At 37.8% G+C, this 19,040-nt stretch overlaps 1 protein-coding gene across 1 annotated transcript; it reads right to left on the bottom strand.

Annotated features, from left to right (window-relative positions):
* Positions 1–14,184: 14,184 nt before the first annotated feature.
* Positions 14,185–17,051, bottom strand: RPS29 (ribosomal protein S29). Its single transcript, XM_072629481.1, has 3 exons — positions 16,625–17,051; positions 16,267–16,366; positions 14,185–14,354 (listed from the first exon to the last, which is right to left on the bottom strand). The coding sequence occupies exons 1-3, from the start codon at positions 16,684–16,686 to the stop codon at positions 14,346–14,348; spliced, it is 171 nt and encodes a 56-aa protein (XP_072485582.1). The 5' UTR covers positions 16,687–17,051; the 3' UTR covers positions 14,185–14,345.
* Between the last annotated feature and the right edge of the window lie 1,989 nt (positions 17,052–19,040).

Below are 19,040 nucleotides of genomic sequence, written 5' to 3'. Positions count from 1 at the left end.
CAGGAATAAAAATCTCCATTGTATCCCTGTGCTCTAACAAAATAGTGACACTTTAAAAAAATGAAATTAGATTAATCGGGCATTTATTTGTTCTTGATGAAGTAAGTCATCTTGTCTTCATCTGCTTTCTGTAAGCTCAAAAACTATCCCTTTAGTATTATTTTCTCAAATTTCATGTCAAACTGGCCAGCTTATAGATTGAGGAGCTCATTGCACATCATTCTGGCCTGGTTTTGTTCAGCTGCTCAAAATCATTTTAAAGTGCTCTTTCCATGTGTCTTTGAGGGAACTGGAATAACAAGTGGTACTGGGAATTGAGTGAACCAAACTGATTCCATCTTGTGACTCAATTGTGAAGCTAGCTCAGATCTCTTTATTCAATTATGGATCTAGTTCAATCCCTGTATCATGAGAAAACTTTATTCAGTTGTGGGAATTGTGGGAAAACTCTATTGTATTGCTTGAACCTAGCCCTGAATGTCTTGGAAGCTGAACCACCTCAACCTGCTGCTTAGAGACCCTTAACTAAGGACCTAGGACTGGGTTATACTGATCAAAAAACCAGTCAGATCCAAAGATTGATGCAAGATGTTTTCTCACAATTACACATCTCAAACAACCCATATGTCTTATTTGAAAACTAGTCCCGCACTGATCAATAAGTTACTGTTTCCATGTTCCTTTGATTGAATACAGACACTTGAAGACACTTTTTCTGACTTCAGGGAACTGTACCTGCTCATTCTCCCCCTCCCAAATTGGAAAGTCCCTAATCTTTTCTCTAGTTATAAAACAGATTACTTCCTACTTAATTGTTTTCCTTTTAGTTAACTGGTCTTATTTGATTGATTTTAGTATATAAAATATGTCTCCCCTTCTCCTCCATGTTTGGAGTTCAATGCCAAAGCTGAGGGGCCTTGTCCCAATTTGTTAGCAATTGGTATGTATTAGTTAATAAATTGATCCTGGAAAGCTTGAAACCTTGTTTCTCAGTCATTTCATCTTTCACCCACTACAACCTTTTTATTTCTCTTCCTTCTCCAAGTTTCTGCCTCTAGTTAAAAATTCTTGTATCCAGACATAAGATCTCAAAGAATTCTGATGTCCTAGAACTTTCCTCCAGTTACCAGTCTTTTTTTTTTCAAATCCACATGAAATTTTAAATGCAATCTGCCAGGTCCTTAATACATTTCAGTTTTCTTTTATGAACTAACACAGAAGGCTTCTGGGAGCCAAGATGGCAGCGTAAGCAGGAAATAGATCAAACTCTCCTTTATTCATCTCTTAACCACTATAAAATAGTGCCTCAAAACTAATTCTGGAATGGCAGAACCAACAAAAATATGGGGCAAAACAATTTTCTCATCCAAGACACTTTGGAAGGTTTGCAGGAAAAGTCTGTCTCATTCAGGAAAAAGGGGAGAGCAGTCCAGGGCAGGTATTGTCCTGGCAAGTCAGTAGCAGGCCCTACCCCAGAAAACTAGTGGGAAGCCCTGAGCCCCAGCACAGCACCACACAAACAGACAGACATCAGTCTCTCCCCAACATGTCCAAGCACAGCACCAGCCTCCCACCCTACATGCATCAGGGTAGTGCCAAGTGAATCACCACACCCCCGTGGCACTACACAACATGAGCCACATCCCACCCCTCACCCCCACCTCAGTCCAACACCAGGCAAGCTACCAGACCCCTGCAGTCCCAACACAATATGAGGATCCTCTATGTCTCAATATGGCCCTGGGTGAACAGGCAAATGTCAGCACACCCTCAACAAAGCAGTAGATGAGTCACCATACTCAGCACAGCATTATGGTCCCCTGTGAGCCTCAGGGCAGCACCAGACAAACAGCCAGGGCTTGCAGCCCTTGGCACAAGAAGCTTGGGACAATGCCCCTTCCACCCCAGGAGCAGAGCTCAACTTTAAAAGTAACAAATTAGGCTAGAAAAGATAAGCACAAAATAAGCAAACAAACAAAAAAAGAACCTGACCATAGAAAGATATTATGGTGACAGGGAAGATCAAGACACAGATTCAGAAGAGGACAGCAATGTCCTCTTCACCTAGATGCAAATCTTCAAAGAAAAAATGTGAATTGTTTTCAAGCCCACAAAGAACTCCTAGAAGAGATCAAAAAGAGATCAAAAAGGAGTTTAAAAATCAAATAAGAGAGAAAGAAGAAGAAAAATTGGGAAAAGAAATGAGAGTGATGCAAGAGAATCATGGGAGAAAGAGAGGCAGGGAAGTCAACAGCTTGATAAAGGAAGTACAAAAAATGAAAAAAGATGTAAAGAACTCAGAAGAAAATAACTCTCTAGGAAATAGAATTGGACAAATGGAAAAGGAGAAAATAAGTTGAATTAGATAAGTAGAGACTAATGACTCTATAAAACATCAAGAATCAATCAAGCAAAATCAAAAGACTGGAAAAAATAGAATAAAAAGTAAAATATTTCATTGGAAAAACAACTGACCTGCAAAATAGATCAAGGAGAGATAATTTGAGAATTGTTGTACTAACTGAAAACCATAATCAAAAAAAAGGATCTGGACATCATACTTCAAGAAATTATCAAAGAAAACTGCCCTTATATTCTAGAACTTGACGGTAAAATAGACATTGAAAGAATCTACTATTACTTCCAGAAAGTGATCCCAAAATGAAAAATCCCAGAAACATTATTGCCACATTCTAGAAATCCATGGTCAAGGAGAAAATATTGCAAGTAGACAGAAAATATAAAATATCAGGGAACCACAGTCAAGATTACACAGGATTTAGCAGCTTCAACATTAAAAGATCAGAGGACATGGAATGTGATATTCCAGAAGAGAAAAGAGCTAGACTAACTCAAAGAATCACCTGCCTGGTGAAACTAAGCATAATACTTCAGAAAAAAAAATAGTCATTCAATGAAATAGAAGACTTTCAAGCTTTCCTGATGAAAAGACCAGAGCTGAACAAAAAATTTGATCGTCACTTTCAAGTCTCAAAAAAAAAAAAAATCATAAAAAGGTAAAAAGGAAAGAGAAAACATAAGGAATTCAATAAGGTTAAACTGTTAGTTTACATCCCTACATGGGAAGATGATACTTGTAATTCTTAAGAACTGTATCATTATTAGTACAGTTAAAAGGAGTATATACAAAGACAAAGGGATGGGTATAAAGTGACTTTGATAGGATGATAAAGATAGACAGATGGATGGACAGACAGACAAATAGACAGATAGACAGACAGGTAGATAGATAGATAGATAGATAGATAGATAGATAGATAGATAGATAGATAGATAGATATAGATATATAAACAAGGGGTGAGGAAGTACTTCAGGAAAAATTTGTTTCTCTAAATTCTTACATTAATAAAATAGAAAAAGGGCAGATCAATAAATTTGGGCATGCAACTAAAAAAAACCTAGAGAAAGAACAAATTAAGAATCTCCAATTCAGCAACAAATTGGAAATTCTGAAAAACAAATGTCATTAATAAAATTGAAAGAATAAATCACCCAGATTGACAGAAGAGGAAATAGAATATTTAAATAACCCCATCTTAGAAAAAGAAATTGAACAAGTCATCAATGAACTTCTTAAGAAAAAATCCCCAGGGCCAAATGGACTCACAAGTAATTCTATGAAATATTTAAAGAATTATAAACTGTTTGGAAAAACAGGCAAGGAAAAAGTCCTACCAAATCATATGATTATCTCAAATAATGCAGAAATAGCCTTTGACAAAATACAGCACCCATTCCTGTTAAAACCACTAGAGAGTATAGTGAAAGTAATAAATGTGGCTTTCCTTAAAATAATAAGTAGTATCTATCTAAAATCATCAACAAGCATTATCTGTAATGGGGATGAGCTAGAAACCTTTCCAATACTATCAGGGGTGAAGCAAGGATGCCCATTTTCACCACTATTGTTTACTATTGTAGTAGAAATGCTGCTTATAGCAATTAGAGAAGAAAAAGAAATTGAAGGAATTAGAATAGCAAGAGGAAACAAAACTATCACTCTTTACAGATGATACGATGGCATAATAGAGAATCTTAGAGAATCCATTAAAAAACTACATGAAATGATTAACAACTTTAGCAAAGTTGCAGGATTATAAAATAAACCTACAGAAATCATTGGCATTTTTATGTATTTTCAACAAAGCCCAGCAGCAAAAGATAGAAAGAGATTCCATTTAAAAATCACTGTAGACAATATAAAACACTTGGGAGTCTAACTGCCAAGACAAATCCAGGAACTATATGAACAAACCACTTTTCAAACAAATAAAGTTAGATCTAAACAACTAGAGAAATATTAATTACTCATGGGTAAGTCAAGACAATATAATAAAAATGACAATTGCACCTAAATTAATTCCCTGTTTCAGTGCCATACCAATCAAACTACAAAAAAATTATTTTATAGAGCTAGAAAATATAACAATAAAATTCATCTGGAAAAACAAAGGTCAAGAATATTAAGGGAATTCATGAAAAAAATGCAAAGAAGGTAGCCTAGTCATACCAGATCTAAATTTATTACATCTAAATTTACATCTAAATCTATTACAAAACATCAATTATCAAAACTATTTGGCACTGGCTACGAAATAGAGTGATAGTTCAATTGGATACTTTAGGTACACCAGACATGGTAGTAAATGACTATAGTAATCTACTGTTTGATAAACCCAAAGAACTCACAATGTGAAAAAAATTTCTAGGAGAAATGGAAAACAGTATGGTAGAAACTAGGTATGGACCAACATCTTACACTGGGTACTAAGAGATCAAAATGGGTTTATGATTTAGACATAAAGGGTGATACCACAAGCAAATTAGGAGAACAAAGAATAGTTTACCTATTTGATGTATGGAGAAGGGAAGCATTTATGACCAAACAAAAGATAGCATTACAAAATGCAAAATGGATAATTTTGATTATATTAAATTTTAAAAGTTTTGCACAAATAAAAACAATGCAACCAAGAATAGAAAGTAGAAAGCTTGGAAACAATCTTTCAGCAAGTATCTTTGATAAAGGCCTTATTTCTGAAATATAGAGAGAACTGAGTCAAATTTACAAGAATACAAGCCATTTTCCAATTGATAAATGGTCAAAGGATATGAACAGGCAGGTTTCAGATGAACACATCCAAGCTATCTATGGTCATATGAAAATGCTCTAGTTAACTATTAATTAGAGAAATGCAAATTAAGACATATTTGAGGTACCACCTCACATCTATCAGATTAGTTAATATGATAGAAAAGGAAATTGATAAAAGTTGGAGATTTGAGAAAATTGGGACACTAATTAATGCACTGTTGGAGTTGTGAACTGACCCAACCATTCTAGAGAGCAATTTGGAACTAGGCCTAGAGGGTAATCAAACTGGGCATAACTTTTGATCCAGCAATATCATTACTAGATATCAAAGAAATCACACAAAAAGAATCTCCATGTACAAAAATATTTATAGCAGCTCTTTTTGTAGTGGCAAAGAACTGGAAATTGAGAAGATGCTCATCAATTGGAGAATGGCTGAACAAGTTGTGGTATGCGAATATAATGGAATACTATTGTGCGATGACCAGGCAGATTTCAGAAAAATCTGCAAAGGCTTACATGAACTGATGCAAAGTGTAGTGAGCAGAACCAGGAGAACCTTGTATACAGTATCAGCAACATTGTCTGATCAACTACAAGCAACTTAACTCTTCCCAGCAATACAATAATTCCAAAGGACTCATGATGGAAATTGCTATCCATGTTTGGAAGAATGATAGAGCCTAAATGCAGATCAAAGTATACTATTTTCTATTTTCTCTTTGTTTTTTAATGGTTCTTTTTTTTTTGACCTGTTTCTTCTTCCACAACATGACTAATATGGAAATGTTTTACATAATTGTATATGCATAACCTATATCAAATTGATTACCATTCAGTTTTCTTAGAGGAAGGTAACCTATTGGGCCTAGTCATTATTTAAGTGTCCTTCCGAGTCTTTTGTTATCAACAAGTAAAAGTCAGTCTCTGGCCAATTCATTTGTGTAATGATTGAAGCTGGGGGTGGAATACTTCTACCAGTAAAAGTGTTTTTACTTCTCAATAGCAATTCCTCCTAAAGGAATTGGAATCCAAGTGGAAGCTTGAGGAAGTAACAAAATCAGATAATCCTGTAGGTCAAATGTAAATTATTCTAATGGGGTTCTTGGTTTTTTTTGTTTTTCCCCCATTCTGACATCACTTTTACTTCTCCCTATATTTGGGCCCTACAAATTGAACTAGCTTGTCATATTTGCTTGTCAGATTTGTGTCTTCCAGACCACAGGCATTCACCTACAGTTGCTAGCAAACAGTGGGTACCAGTCCATGTCCCCCCATCATTGCCTAGATACAGCCTGTGCTCAGCTTCAGTCAAACTGCTCTAGGGGACCCCTTCCTGGCAGGGACTGCTCTATACCCCTTGTCAGCAAGAAGCAGTTTCAGAAGCTGAGACCTTTGTCCCTTAGCCCAAAAGATTTCGGGTCCCATTTGTTTAGGGGGAATTATGGGTATGGGATCTGAACCCCTAAAAGGAAAATGTCATGTCTTTGAAAGCAATGAAGTCCCTGAATTTTCCCATACATTTCAGTAGCCCAGATCACTGGTACATTAACCCAGGGAATCTGATCCATCTAACCCCACCTTGATTACTTAATTAGTTTACTTAACACTCCTTAATCCCATCCAAATCTTCCCATAGTCTTTCAGTATAAAAGTATCAATCTTGCCCCAATAAATCAGATTCTTAAAATCCTGCTTCTATTGGCAACACAATAAACTTTGCCTCTGACTGGAAAAAAAAAATACTTACCCTTTTAGGGAGGGGATGATGAGGGAGAAAGGGAGATAATTTGAAATCAAAAAATGTTTTAAATGAATGTTAAAAATTGTCTTTATAAGTAATTGAAAAAAAATACTACTAAACATCTAAAAAATAAATCAGCACAAAAGAGTGGCTCTTTTGAGAGAGTCCATTCTCCCAAGAATCTTAACCAGCTAATTCATTTTGCTGGCAGCCCCAGAGACTGAAACCCATATTGGTATATCCTTGGTCTCTAAGACCTAATCAGGAGCTGTTTTTTTCTTCTTTGGAAGGTACCACCATGCATGCTGATTTTCTGTAGGAAAAGTGGAGGAAAGTGAGCCTTGATTTGGGCTTTTTTTGGTAACTTCTTTGTAAAAGCTAACTGATAACAACTAGTTGATTGATATTGAGGATGTGAGCACACCAGATGAGGGTTTATAATTCATGATATTTAGAAGCCATAACCTCTCAGGATTACCCCTAGAACCCTGAAAGGAGTGATAGCATTCTCTCTTCTTGTTTCTTGACCTGTTAGTACAGTGTGAACCCAAGGAGTGCTAAACAGGAAAGAATTTCCTGTTATTTTATAATATATTTTATAGAATATATTTAATTATTTTATTTAATTATTTATATTTATTTATATATGTTTATATGTTATATATTTATATTTATTTATATCTATTTATATATAAATTTATTTACTTTTATTTATAGTATATATTTTATATTTTAAAACAGTAAAAAGTAGCTATCATTAAAATATCTGAGTCTGCAAAAAAAAAATGATACAGAAAATAAAAGGAGAAGTAGATCCACAGAACAGAATAAGTCAGTCAGTGAACAAGTATGTATTAAGTGCTTCTTATGTGTCAGGCCCCTTACTAAGTGATGGGAATACAAACACAAGCAGAAAGAAAACCAATCCCTCAAAGAGCTTACATTCTAATAAGGGAAAACAACACATAAAAGGAAGTTGAAAAGTGGGGGTGGGGAAAAATGAAGTTACCCAAATAGTAGAGAAAGTCCAAAGTGTAGCCTGGGGAGGAATGAAGACGTGGTTGGCCTAGCTGATCTTAAATGGAGGTTTGGGGATCAATCATCCAATCAGGTACCAAACATCCAACCAAAAATCTACGAATAATTAGTGTTTGGTTTACCTATTGAAAATAAAACCTGGAGAAAGAACTACTTAAAAATTATACTTAGAGGAGGAAATGGTTAAAAGGTTGGTGACATGAATTTAGTCATATTTCACATCATATAAATTGATATTTTACTTAGATAATAGATTTAAACATCATATACATACAAATACACACATAAAACAGAAGAAAAATAGAATTGTCTCAGCCTGGAGAGGACTTTTCTTTTTTGAAATTATTTCTATATATGCCTTTTGTTTTTATAAATACACATTTCTAGGTATCTTCTCCTTTTCCTTTCCACAGTAATTCTAGTAATTCAATCTTTGCCATGAAAATGGAACAAGAGGGAAAAAAAACCAACATATTTACATAGAAGTTCTGTATTTTAGCTATATTTAGGACAGGGGAAAAACAAAGAAAGCAAGAGCCCCATTAGCTATAATGTGAGCTATTACATTTTGAGATTTCTTTAAAGAGGTCACGTGTGAATTCTTTCTATTTTCACTTTGCCCTCTGGTTCTAAGAGATATGGGCAGTTTTCTGTAATTTCAGAAAAACGTGGAAAGATATATCAACTGATGCAGAGTGAAGTGAGCAGAATCTGGACATTGTACGCAATAACAGAAATATTCTACGATGATCCACTGTGAATGACAACTATTCTCCGCGATACAATGACCCATGACAATTCCAAAGGACTCATGATGAAAAATGCTATCCACTTGCAGAGAAAGAACTGATGGAGTCTGAATGCAGATCAAAGACTATTATTTTTCACTTTCTGTATTTTTTTGTTTTTTTTTCCCTTTGGATCTATATCTTCTTCCACAACATTACTAAAATAATAATATGTTTTGTGTGATTGAACATGTAGAACCTATATCAAACTGCTTACTGTCTCAGGGACAGGGGCGGTAAGGGAATGAGAGAGAAAATTTGATAAATGTTAGAAATTGTCTTTACACGTAACTGGGGAAAAATAAAATGTTTATTTTAAAAAAATAAATATAATGTTAAGGCTCCTTTTTTTGGTCATGGCTTTCAGGTATTTCAATGATTATCTTTCTTCTCCTTGATCTGTTTTCCAGAATTATTTTTGCTATAAGATACCTTTATTGTCTTCTATTTTTTTTTCAGTCTTTTGAGTATTTAAAATATTTCTTATCTCATGGAGTCATTGGTTTCTACTTGGCCCATTCTAATTTTCAGTGAGTTTTGTTGCTTGGATGAGAGGTTTTTCTTGTGCCAAGTTGCTAATTCCTTTTATCATTCCTTCTTCCATAATTCTCATTTCTTTTCCAGTTTTTGTCCCTCCACCACCCTCATTTCATGGATAAAAAGCATTCTCAATGCTTTATTTTATGATAAAAAGCATTTTAAAACTATTTTTAAAAAAACTCTTGCTTCATCTTTTCCATGAATTTCAGCTGAGTTTGTGCCCAATTCATTTGGATTTCTGTCTTAAGTATCCCTTTTTATGGTGAAATTCTTTGTTCATTTTTTCAGTCTGCTTCTTGACTTTTGATTTTGTATTAGGGCTAGGCTCTTCATACTTCTGGTTATGCTGCTGCTGCTTTCTTGGGGTACTGAGTTTTGTGTTATTCCAAGATCTCAGGGACAGCTTAGATTAGGGATGTGTAGGCTTTCAGTACTCCCAAAGTACTGATTTAGTCTGCCTGCTCTTCTCTTTGGTCAGATCTCTGCAAGTTCCTGGCCTATGTTTGAATCTAAGCAACAGGCTAATAGACCTGCCTACTTTGGAATTTCAGTAGATTACTGTGTTCACCCACTATCAATCAGCTGCAAATTCTGCTGTTTCCAGAGCAGCAGAACTATAGGTTTGTTAGATCTAGGATTCCTGAACTAAGACCTACCTCTGCTCCTAGGGGTCCAAGTCAAACAGCTGCCACTTCTGAATTTTTTCTTTAGCTCAATACATAGTCTAGGGCCTAGGATCACTTCTCAACTAAGATCTTATACTGGAATGGAATCCTTGGGCCCAGGTGCCCTCTTCAAGTCTACCCTGAATCTATGACTGGGAACTTGGGAGGCAAAACTAACAGTAGTTACCTGTTCCCACACCCTGCACAAGGTCGAAGTGCTCTGCTATGGGTCTGGGACCTCCTCTTCATCAATACACATTCTTGGTCTTCTTTTAGTCCCCAGGTGCTAGAATTCTTTGTGGTCCTGGCCAGATCATATTCCCAGCACGCACAAATCGGTTTCCCTGCACCAACTTGGTTTATATTATTTAAATTTTATTTTTAACTTAAAAATGTACATTAAAAGTCAACCTTGTGATATGACCCTCCAAACAGAGGCCCTTGAAAAATATAGTTTGTTACTGGACTAGTACTTTTCAGCTTAGTTGGACCTTCAAAAGCTTGTGCTCTATTGGTATAATCTCCCAAAGGCTTTAGAGTAAGATTTTAGTGAAATAATACTGTCATTAAAAAGGTGAGTTTTTGTACGAGGGATCAGTTTAGAATCAATGTAGGTATGATATTAATTTCATAAATTCAATCCAGCCTGTCCTCTTATTCAATTCTGGGCCCAGCTCATTACCCATCTACCGTGCCTGTCCGAGATATATGTACTAATGGGTTAACTATGGGCTCCATATTCAATTGTATGTTAAAACACAGACACTATGCCATTTATTTAGAGTAGGTTTATCTCTGAGGAACATGAGAAATGACTAGTGGCTGGAATCTGCTTGAGGCTCAGTTATGGGCACCTTCTATTTATGATGGGGTTTTGATATAGGAAGCTGCCTATTGGTATTTAAAGATCAAGTTTACATTACATCCAAAGAGAAGGGGAAGAATGCTTTCTCAGGAGCTTCTAGTGACTGAGCCAGTACCAGAGGCATAGTGAACAGGCAGCTATAAAAAAATATATATTTTCTAAAGCTATATTAGGCAAGAGCGATGGGACCTCTGCTTAGGTTGAATGAGATGATTATACTAGATCTTGGACAGTTGGCAGGACAAATCAGCTTCTGTTCTTTTTATCTGCTCAGGGGAATGATCTTTGGAATACAAAGGAGAGAATCAAAATAGTTACCAAGAAACAAAAATCCAGTATTAAGCAGAGAGCCCATAAAAAAGCATCTAGTTGACCTCAGGATAATTGGAAGAAATGCCACGAAATTAGGAGGGCAATATTGCCATCTACCCTCCCCCCCATTTTTTTTTGAAGAAAAAGTCAGCAAACCAATGAACTTGACCAATTTTGTCCAGTTAATGTATTATTAAAAAGGACGTTGTTGTCATGGTCATTGTTGTTCAAATATGGCTTCAAATACTTATTAGCTGTGTGACCCTGGGCAAATCACTTAACCTTGTTTATTTCCTCATCTGTAAAATGAGCAGAAGGAAATAACCACTCCAGTATCTTTGCCGAGAAAACTCCAAATATGATCGGAAGAGTCAAACACAAGTGAAATGTCTGAACATATGTCCAGGAGGAATGAAAGTGGCCCAAAAAATCAGTTGGTAAGTTCCAGAAATGAACAATGTCACAAAGAATGGAATTAACATTTTTAAAAAGAAGGATTTTAAGTCTTTCACATGACAACCTTTCAAATACTTGAAGAGACCTTTCACACACACACACACACACACACACACACAACCCCTCTCTTCTCCAAGCTAAACATCCCAGTTCCTTCAAGTAATTCTCATGACAGACTGAAGTTTTCATCACCATTCTTGTTGATCTCCTCTGGATGTTCTCCACTTTGTCTATGTAATTTCTAAAATGTGGTGCCCACAACTAAATATAACGCATACAAATGTGGCCTAACCAAGTACATAATAGGATCTATAGCCTCCTCATTTTTGAAAACCATACCCCTTAATGTGGGTGCAGCTAGGTGGTGAAGCAGATAGACCACCAGCGCAGGAGGCAGGACCTGAGTTCAAATCTCACCTCAGACACTTGCCTTTCACTAGCTGTGTGACTTTGGGTAAGTCATTTATCCCCAATTACCTCATCCTGGGTTCTCTCCAGTCATCCTGATGAATATCTGGTCACTGGATTCAGATGGCTCTGGAGGAATGAGGCTGGTGACCTGCAGAGACCTCCCTCACTCAAAAACAAAATGCAAGTTGTGTCATTATTTCTCTGATGGCATGGTCTTCTTCGGCAACGAAGGACGAACTCACATACGCACACACACCTCTCAATGTAGCCCAAGACAAAATGAAGATGTTTTCAGTATTACATCGATGTTCATTTATAGATTGCAGTACACTTAAATCTTTTTCAGACAAAATGCTTGTGAATCTTGGTTGTCCTTAGCTTAATGCTATCTACAAAACTTATACTGATGCCATGTCTTTATCCAAATCATTGTTAACAATGTTAAAATACAGGACCAAGGAGTTACCTGAGGTACTCCACAGGGAAGCTCAACTTGACAACACTTAGCACTATACTCACTCAACCAACTCTAAACCCCACATCCCATCGTTTCCACAAGTATGAAACTTTTAACACACTACAAAAAACTGAAATCAATTGCAACAGCATTTCCCTTATATATTCAAGTTTTGACTATAATGTTAATATAGTGTGTAGCATTTGATACTCTGGACTAATAACTCAAAATTTTTCTTCCCCTGGTTTTCAGGGCACTGTTCTCTCCTGATTTTAACTACCTGTTCAGTGGTTTCTTATTCTCTAAAGATACTTCTTCCTCCACTCCCCAAAATTTTATACTTAGAAACACATCAACTTCAGGGTAAATCTTTTTAAGTCTAGAATATTGCATAGACTCCTGTGTCTTAGACCTTTTTTTTGAGGCAATTTGGGTGGTGATTTGCACAAGGTCATGAAGCTGCCAAATTTGAACTCAGGTCCTCATGACTCTAGGGCTAGTGCACTATCTACTGAACCACCTAGTTGTCCCTTGTCTTGGACTTTCTAACAGTGTTTTCCCCTTATGAAGAGGGAAGAGGTTGTGTCAGCAAAGGAACACAGCCTACTAATATTAGTCACACCTCAGCTTATTTAAGATAGGATGACACACTATTCTTGCTAATGTCGGGTGAACAGTAGAAAACTAGCCTTAGGTGCAGAGCAAGAGAAATAAAACTGTAAGACTATCATTAATATGGAACAATCCTTTATACTTCCCTGGTTTGCTTTAGTGCTGTTCTTTGGGGGGAAGAAGGGATCACTTAGCAAAATACCGTATTTTATTACGAAGTACAATTAATCAAAACAAACTGAAACTGAGAATATCTGAATTTATGCCCCATTTTTTATCTTGCCCCAAACCAGAACCTAAAGTTAAATACATACCCCATAACCACATCTAGCCTTAACAATACTATTGTACTTAAATTGTAACTCAGAGGCCTTTTATCGTTAACTGTCTTTTCATTCTGCTTCTCAATTTCATGTGTTAAGGGACATTATAAGAATTATGAGAATTCAGTAACTGATAAATGCCTGATATCTCAGATTGCACATCCATCCTTCTTGACTGCTGGGCTAGGGACTAAACCTGTTATTTCACTGATACAGGAAATGCCCAAGTAAGGAAAACCCTATGAAGTTCTCTGTCTCTTTCACAACTTAAATCTAGTTGCCTAAAGCAGAGATGACTTTTCAACAGTTCAGTTTTAGAAAAGGAATTTGATGTAAGCCATCATTGATGATGTATTAGTCTTATTCTAATAATCAAACTGAAGCAAGTATTCCTAAGTATCTTATTTTAATTGTAGAAATACATTTAAAAGAAGGAATCTGAAAACTCACTCAGTCACAAAAGTATTCTCATTTTTGTCATCCAGCAAGCAACTTAGAGTTATAACTGTTTAGTTGCCTTTTTGATAATAGGAAATATAACTAGGAAAGGAAATACATGATCCTGACAGACAGTAATTACCTTCTTAACCAGAAATTTCAAGCAAAAGCTGGATAACCACTTATGTAGTAGAGGGGACTGTTGTTCAGTTATCAATTAAAAAGGCCTTTAAGACCTTCCAAGTCTTACAGGGAGAAAAATAAAAGGTATACATAACTTGAAACAGAACTAGAAGTGGACACGTTCATTTTCTATGCTTTATCTGTTTCTACTGCTTTAAACACTAAGGGATATGGCTCAATGTCTTATTCTGTATTTTCACGTAATTTGTTGATGGGTCAATAATTTTACACTAAATTTTACTGAGGATGACCTTTTTTAATTACATATACAAATTAGCATAACATGTACAACAGGATCAGTTCTTTAGGTGGGCAGATCAAACAGATGTCCGGAATCCAGTAAAATGGTGGTCACTGATGGTCAGTGCAATCACTGAAGTGAGATCCATACATAACTTAGTCCAACTGGAAAAAATAAAACAGAAACAAAGCTAAAATTACTTTGTAATCATTCAGTCGGCATTCATTAAGCCCCTATGCAGACTGTGCTAAGTGCTATAATTACTTCTACAAACATTAACCAAAAGTAAAGAAAACTTGCAACACATTTTCTCAATGAATACTTATTTTGTTTTCCCTCCAGATTCTCAATGAACCCAACTCTTTTAATTTTTAAATCCCTCAGAGGACAGTTCCAGAATATCTTATGGGTACCTCAAAATCAGAAATGTTCAGCTTCACTCTACACTGTATTATTCCACTGGTGATTTCATCAACTCCCAAGGATTAAATTATTATATGCTGATAATCCAATCCAACCTCAAGACTGGTGTCTCTCGAGTCTTGCAACTCCAACTGCCAGCTGGACATCTCAAAGTGAATGGATATCTCTTAAAGACACCCAAAATTCAACAAGTTCAAAACTGAACTAATTACCTCCATTCTCCCTCTTCCTAATTTCCCTATTTCTGTTGATGGTACCACTATATTCCCAGTCCTGAGGCCAGCAACCTAGGTTTCATTCTCAATACACTCTACAGTCTCCACTCAGCTGAGAGATTAATCTTCCTAAAGTGATTTGACCATGTCACCCCACCTCCATTGATTCAATAAATTCCAGTGGGTCTGTATTATCTCCAAGAACAAGTATGCAATCCTATTTGGCATTGAAAACATTCACAACCTGGCTTGTCCTACCTTTCTAATCATCTTCTTATACCTAGTCCCCCAATCCTCCCATACTCTTTGATCCAATGGCATTCTTCCCCTTACAATTCCTCAACCCATATCCCAACTGGGCATTTTTACTGTCTGCTCTCCATGCCTGGAATTCTCTCCATCCTCACCTCAATCTCTAGCCTTCCTTCAAGTGCTAACTAAAATTCCACCTTCCACAGGAAGCCTTTAAGTACCCCATTAATACTATTGTCACCCCCTATTATCTACAATTTATCCTATATACACCTCGGTTGTACACTGCTATTTTCATATCACCCTCATTAGATTATGAGCTTCCTGAGAACAGATTGTCCTTTTCCGTTCTTTGTATAGATCTTAGACGAGTCTTGAAATACAGCAGGCACTTAATAAAGGCTTATTGACTGACTGGCTTCAGTGCATCACTGCGATCAGTATTATAAATTTTATGTTCTTCTTGCACTCTCTCCATCCATACAACCCTGTCCCTCATGCCTGGAATCCTTCATCCTTCTCAAACTCCCAGAACCCCCTAACTCCTTTTCAAGACACAGTTCAAGTGCCACCTTCAAGAGGTTCTTCTGATTATATTCAAGTTAGTTCCTTTCCGAATCAGTCTCTATTGATTTGACATATTATCTTACATTTCCTTCTGCGTAACTTAAATACCCTCAGTTGGATACAACCCCCTTCAGAGTAAGGTATTTGTATTCCCTGGAGCCCAACAAAGTGCCTAAAACACAGCGTGAGCACTTAAGAAAAAACCCAGTAAAGCTCTTCTATCCTACCACCCATGGAAAAAATCAATTTTGTAACTGCTAGTTTTAGTATTTCCCTTTTGGAACTCCAACTACTCTACCACCTAGATGTGGTTTTTTAACCTGCTAGTATGACCTAATTTTAAAAACATCCTGATAATTCGATTTCAGCACAACTGATTTCCTTTGTAATGCTATGCTATTTTTATGCATTTAAAAGCAGTGTGAGAAGTCCAAAGGCTTCACCAAAATGCAAATGGAATCCATGGCGCAAAAGATAAAGGGTCTAAAGGAAGAAGCAAGTTAAGTCACTTCATTATTGCCGAAAGTGGCTCCACGATGCGTACAGCAGGGGGGCCGCACGTGTGACACCCAGACCCGCGGCCAGGGAGGGGAGGGGGGAGCGCGCCCCCAACGCCTACCTTGATGAAGCCGATGTCCTTCGCGTACTGCCGGAAGCACTGGCGGCACATGTTCAGACCGTACTTGCGGATCAGGCCATGCCGGTTCGAACAGACGCGGCTGAGGAAAGGCAAAAACGGCCTCGTCAGCCGTAGGCCCCCACGCGTGGCAGCCGCCGCCACCCTCCCCTGGCTTCAGCCTACACCACCCCCTCGACCCAGACCGCAGGCAGCTCCGGAGGGCGCCATGATGGTCGCCGCGGGCCTGAAAGCGGGAAGGCCGCTCCACCTCCACCTCCACTAGCGCCGCTTCCAGATCTCACAAGACACAGCCCCCTGCCCAGCGAAGGTCCCTCCGTGAAGCCGACCCAGAACTCACCACGACCGAGAGCCCTGGCCGAATTTGCGAGGGTGGCTCCAGTAGAGCTGCTGGTGACCCATGGCGCTACTAAGACAGATCCGGGACAAAAGGAAGGAAACGGTCCACGCATGTGCTCTTCAAACCCCGGTCCGGCCTCACGCAAGATGACGTCGAACGTAGGCGCCTGCGCAGAGGAACCTAGTGAAGCTCAAGGAAAGGGACAAACTGGGTTGAAGCCCGCCTCCTCAGGTGACGTCACAGCCCCAAGTCTTGATTAGCCAGAATGCAAGGCGGCGTCTTTGCCGGGCGTGGTGGCGCGCGCCTGTAGTCCTAGCTACTCGGGAGGCTGAGGCTGGAGGATCGCTTGAGCCCAGGAGTTCTGGGCTGCTGTGTGCTATGCCGATCGGGTGTCCGCACTAAGTTCGGCATCAATATGGTGACCCCCTGGGAACGGGGGACCACCAGGTTGCCTAAGGAGGGGTGAACCGGCCCAGGTCGGAAACGGAGCAGGTCAAAACTCCCGTGCCGATCAGTAGTGGGATCGCGCCTGTGAATAGCCACTGCACTCCAGCCTGGGCAAGATAGTGAGACACGGTCTCTTTTTGGGTTTAAAACCTTAGAACTAAATTACTTGTTAGAAGGAATTGGAGAAAACGGGTCCTTTCTGACCCAAGTATTGGATTTTTTCTTACTGAAATTGGGCTTTTCTAAACAGAAAATACTTATTTTCCTCCAACTCAGCACTGACACCTACTGGAATGACTAAGGAAAAATAAAATAAGACGACGTGAGCCCACGTGTGGACAGTAGGAGATGCTTTGGGGCTAAAAGGAATAATTTGCAAACTTTTAAATTCAAACCACTTTTGGAGATAGGATGTTCGTTGTACCACACTTCAAGCAGTAAGCAGTTAAATCACTGTCACCTGTACTTGTCTTCTCCCTGATGAGAAAATAACATCTTACATTTCTGTAACACTGTATAACTTCAGTTTGGGAGGTTTTTGGTTTTCCTGGGGAAATTCATGCTAAAAAGTGAAGCTTGTTAGATAGTTTGTGAGGTCCTTGAATAAATGGTTCTTTCTCTCTTTCGGGTCTCCGCAGCCCTTAGTGCCTAGGATATAGGTTAATAAATTACTTGAAACTGTCTTTTTCTATGTGTCTATGTGAAACCAGTATAATTTAAGATAGAATAACTATATAAAATATCAATGTAGCTAGTAAAACCTAAAAGTATGCACCTGATAGACATATGAAAGAAAAATGGAAGCTTCAAGACGAGTAATTTATTAAGTACCTACTATATATCAAGTCACAGTGCTTAAGAGCTAAGGAGGCAAAGAAAGACCCTCCCTGCAAAAGCTCACAAGCTAATCTAATAAGCTCCATTTACTTAAAAATTTGTTCTTTTGCAAATTACTTTGATAAGCTTCTTGGCATGTGAATTTTTATTCATTCAATAAACATTTTTAAGCCTCAGATATATGTAAGGCACTGTCTTCAATGCTGAGGATACAAAAACAAAAATTTAAAAGACAAATCAGCTCTTGATGATTTTACATTCTATTAGGGAAAGTAATAGGCATATGTATATAGAAAATTAAATGCAAAACAAAACTTCGACACAAAATGCAAAATACATATTTAAGTAAGGTGGATTTTAGTGAGTAAGGTGGATTTTTGTTATTCTTTCTTAGAGTTTAGATTCCCAGAATACATAACCATAACGATCTCTATTTCCCAGGTTCGTGACTTACAAATATTTCCACCACACTTCTGCAGCATTATATAATGATACATAATATAAATATTTGTACTTAAATTGTTAAATATCCATTGTGATTGCGCAGTGGATTTAACAGTGAGGTAATGTAAACTTGTGAGGCTATTGCTGGCAATATGCCCACTGGTCAGTGAGTGGGGAACTCAGGGTTGAATGCACAAGCTGGAATGCTGTGTGTGCCTTGATTAGCCCTCATCAAGGCTTGGGCGGAATCTGTGTGGATTTAGGGGAGTGCATAAACTGTACCTCTCTCAACTGACACTATCAAATTATAGGGGTAGTTGCCCCTCCTTCTCACTGGTCCCTAAGAGAAGGTGATTAGGGAATGCTGTAGGAGTTGGTGCTCCCATTATCAGCAATCCTCTTGAGGAGATTAGTCTAGAATAAAGTGAGACTATTAAGCCCTCTGAAGCTGTCTTCCTGTCCTTTCTGTCTGATCAGAACAAAAGTGAGCCTGTGCTAGCAACCTTCCTGTGTGCTAGTGTTACCTGTCTTACAACATGCAAAATAATTGTGAGGAGTATACTAATAACTGAGGGGAACAGGATAAGCTTTCTTTATCTTCTATATGGCACTTTAGCTGAGCTTTGAAGGAAACTAGGTATCTTCTAAAGCAGAACTGGGGAATAGTAGGTAGGATGTTTTATTCAAG

Source organism: Notamacropus eugenii, chromosome 1, assembly GCF_028372415.1.
Source record: "Notamacropus eugenii isolate mMacEug1 chromosome 1, mMacEug1.pri_v2, whole genome shotgun sequence".
In the NCBI taxonomy this organism is placed as follows: Eukaryota; Metazoa; Chordata; class Mammalia; order Diprotodontia; family Macropodidae; genus Notamacropus; species Notamacropus eugenii.
This window is presented reverse-complemented; position numbering and strand designations above follow the sequence as displayed.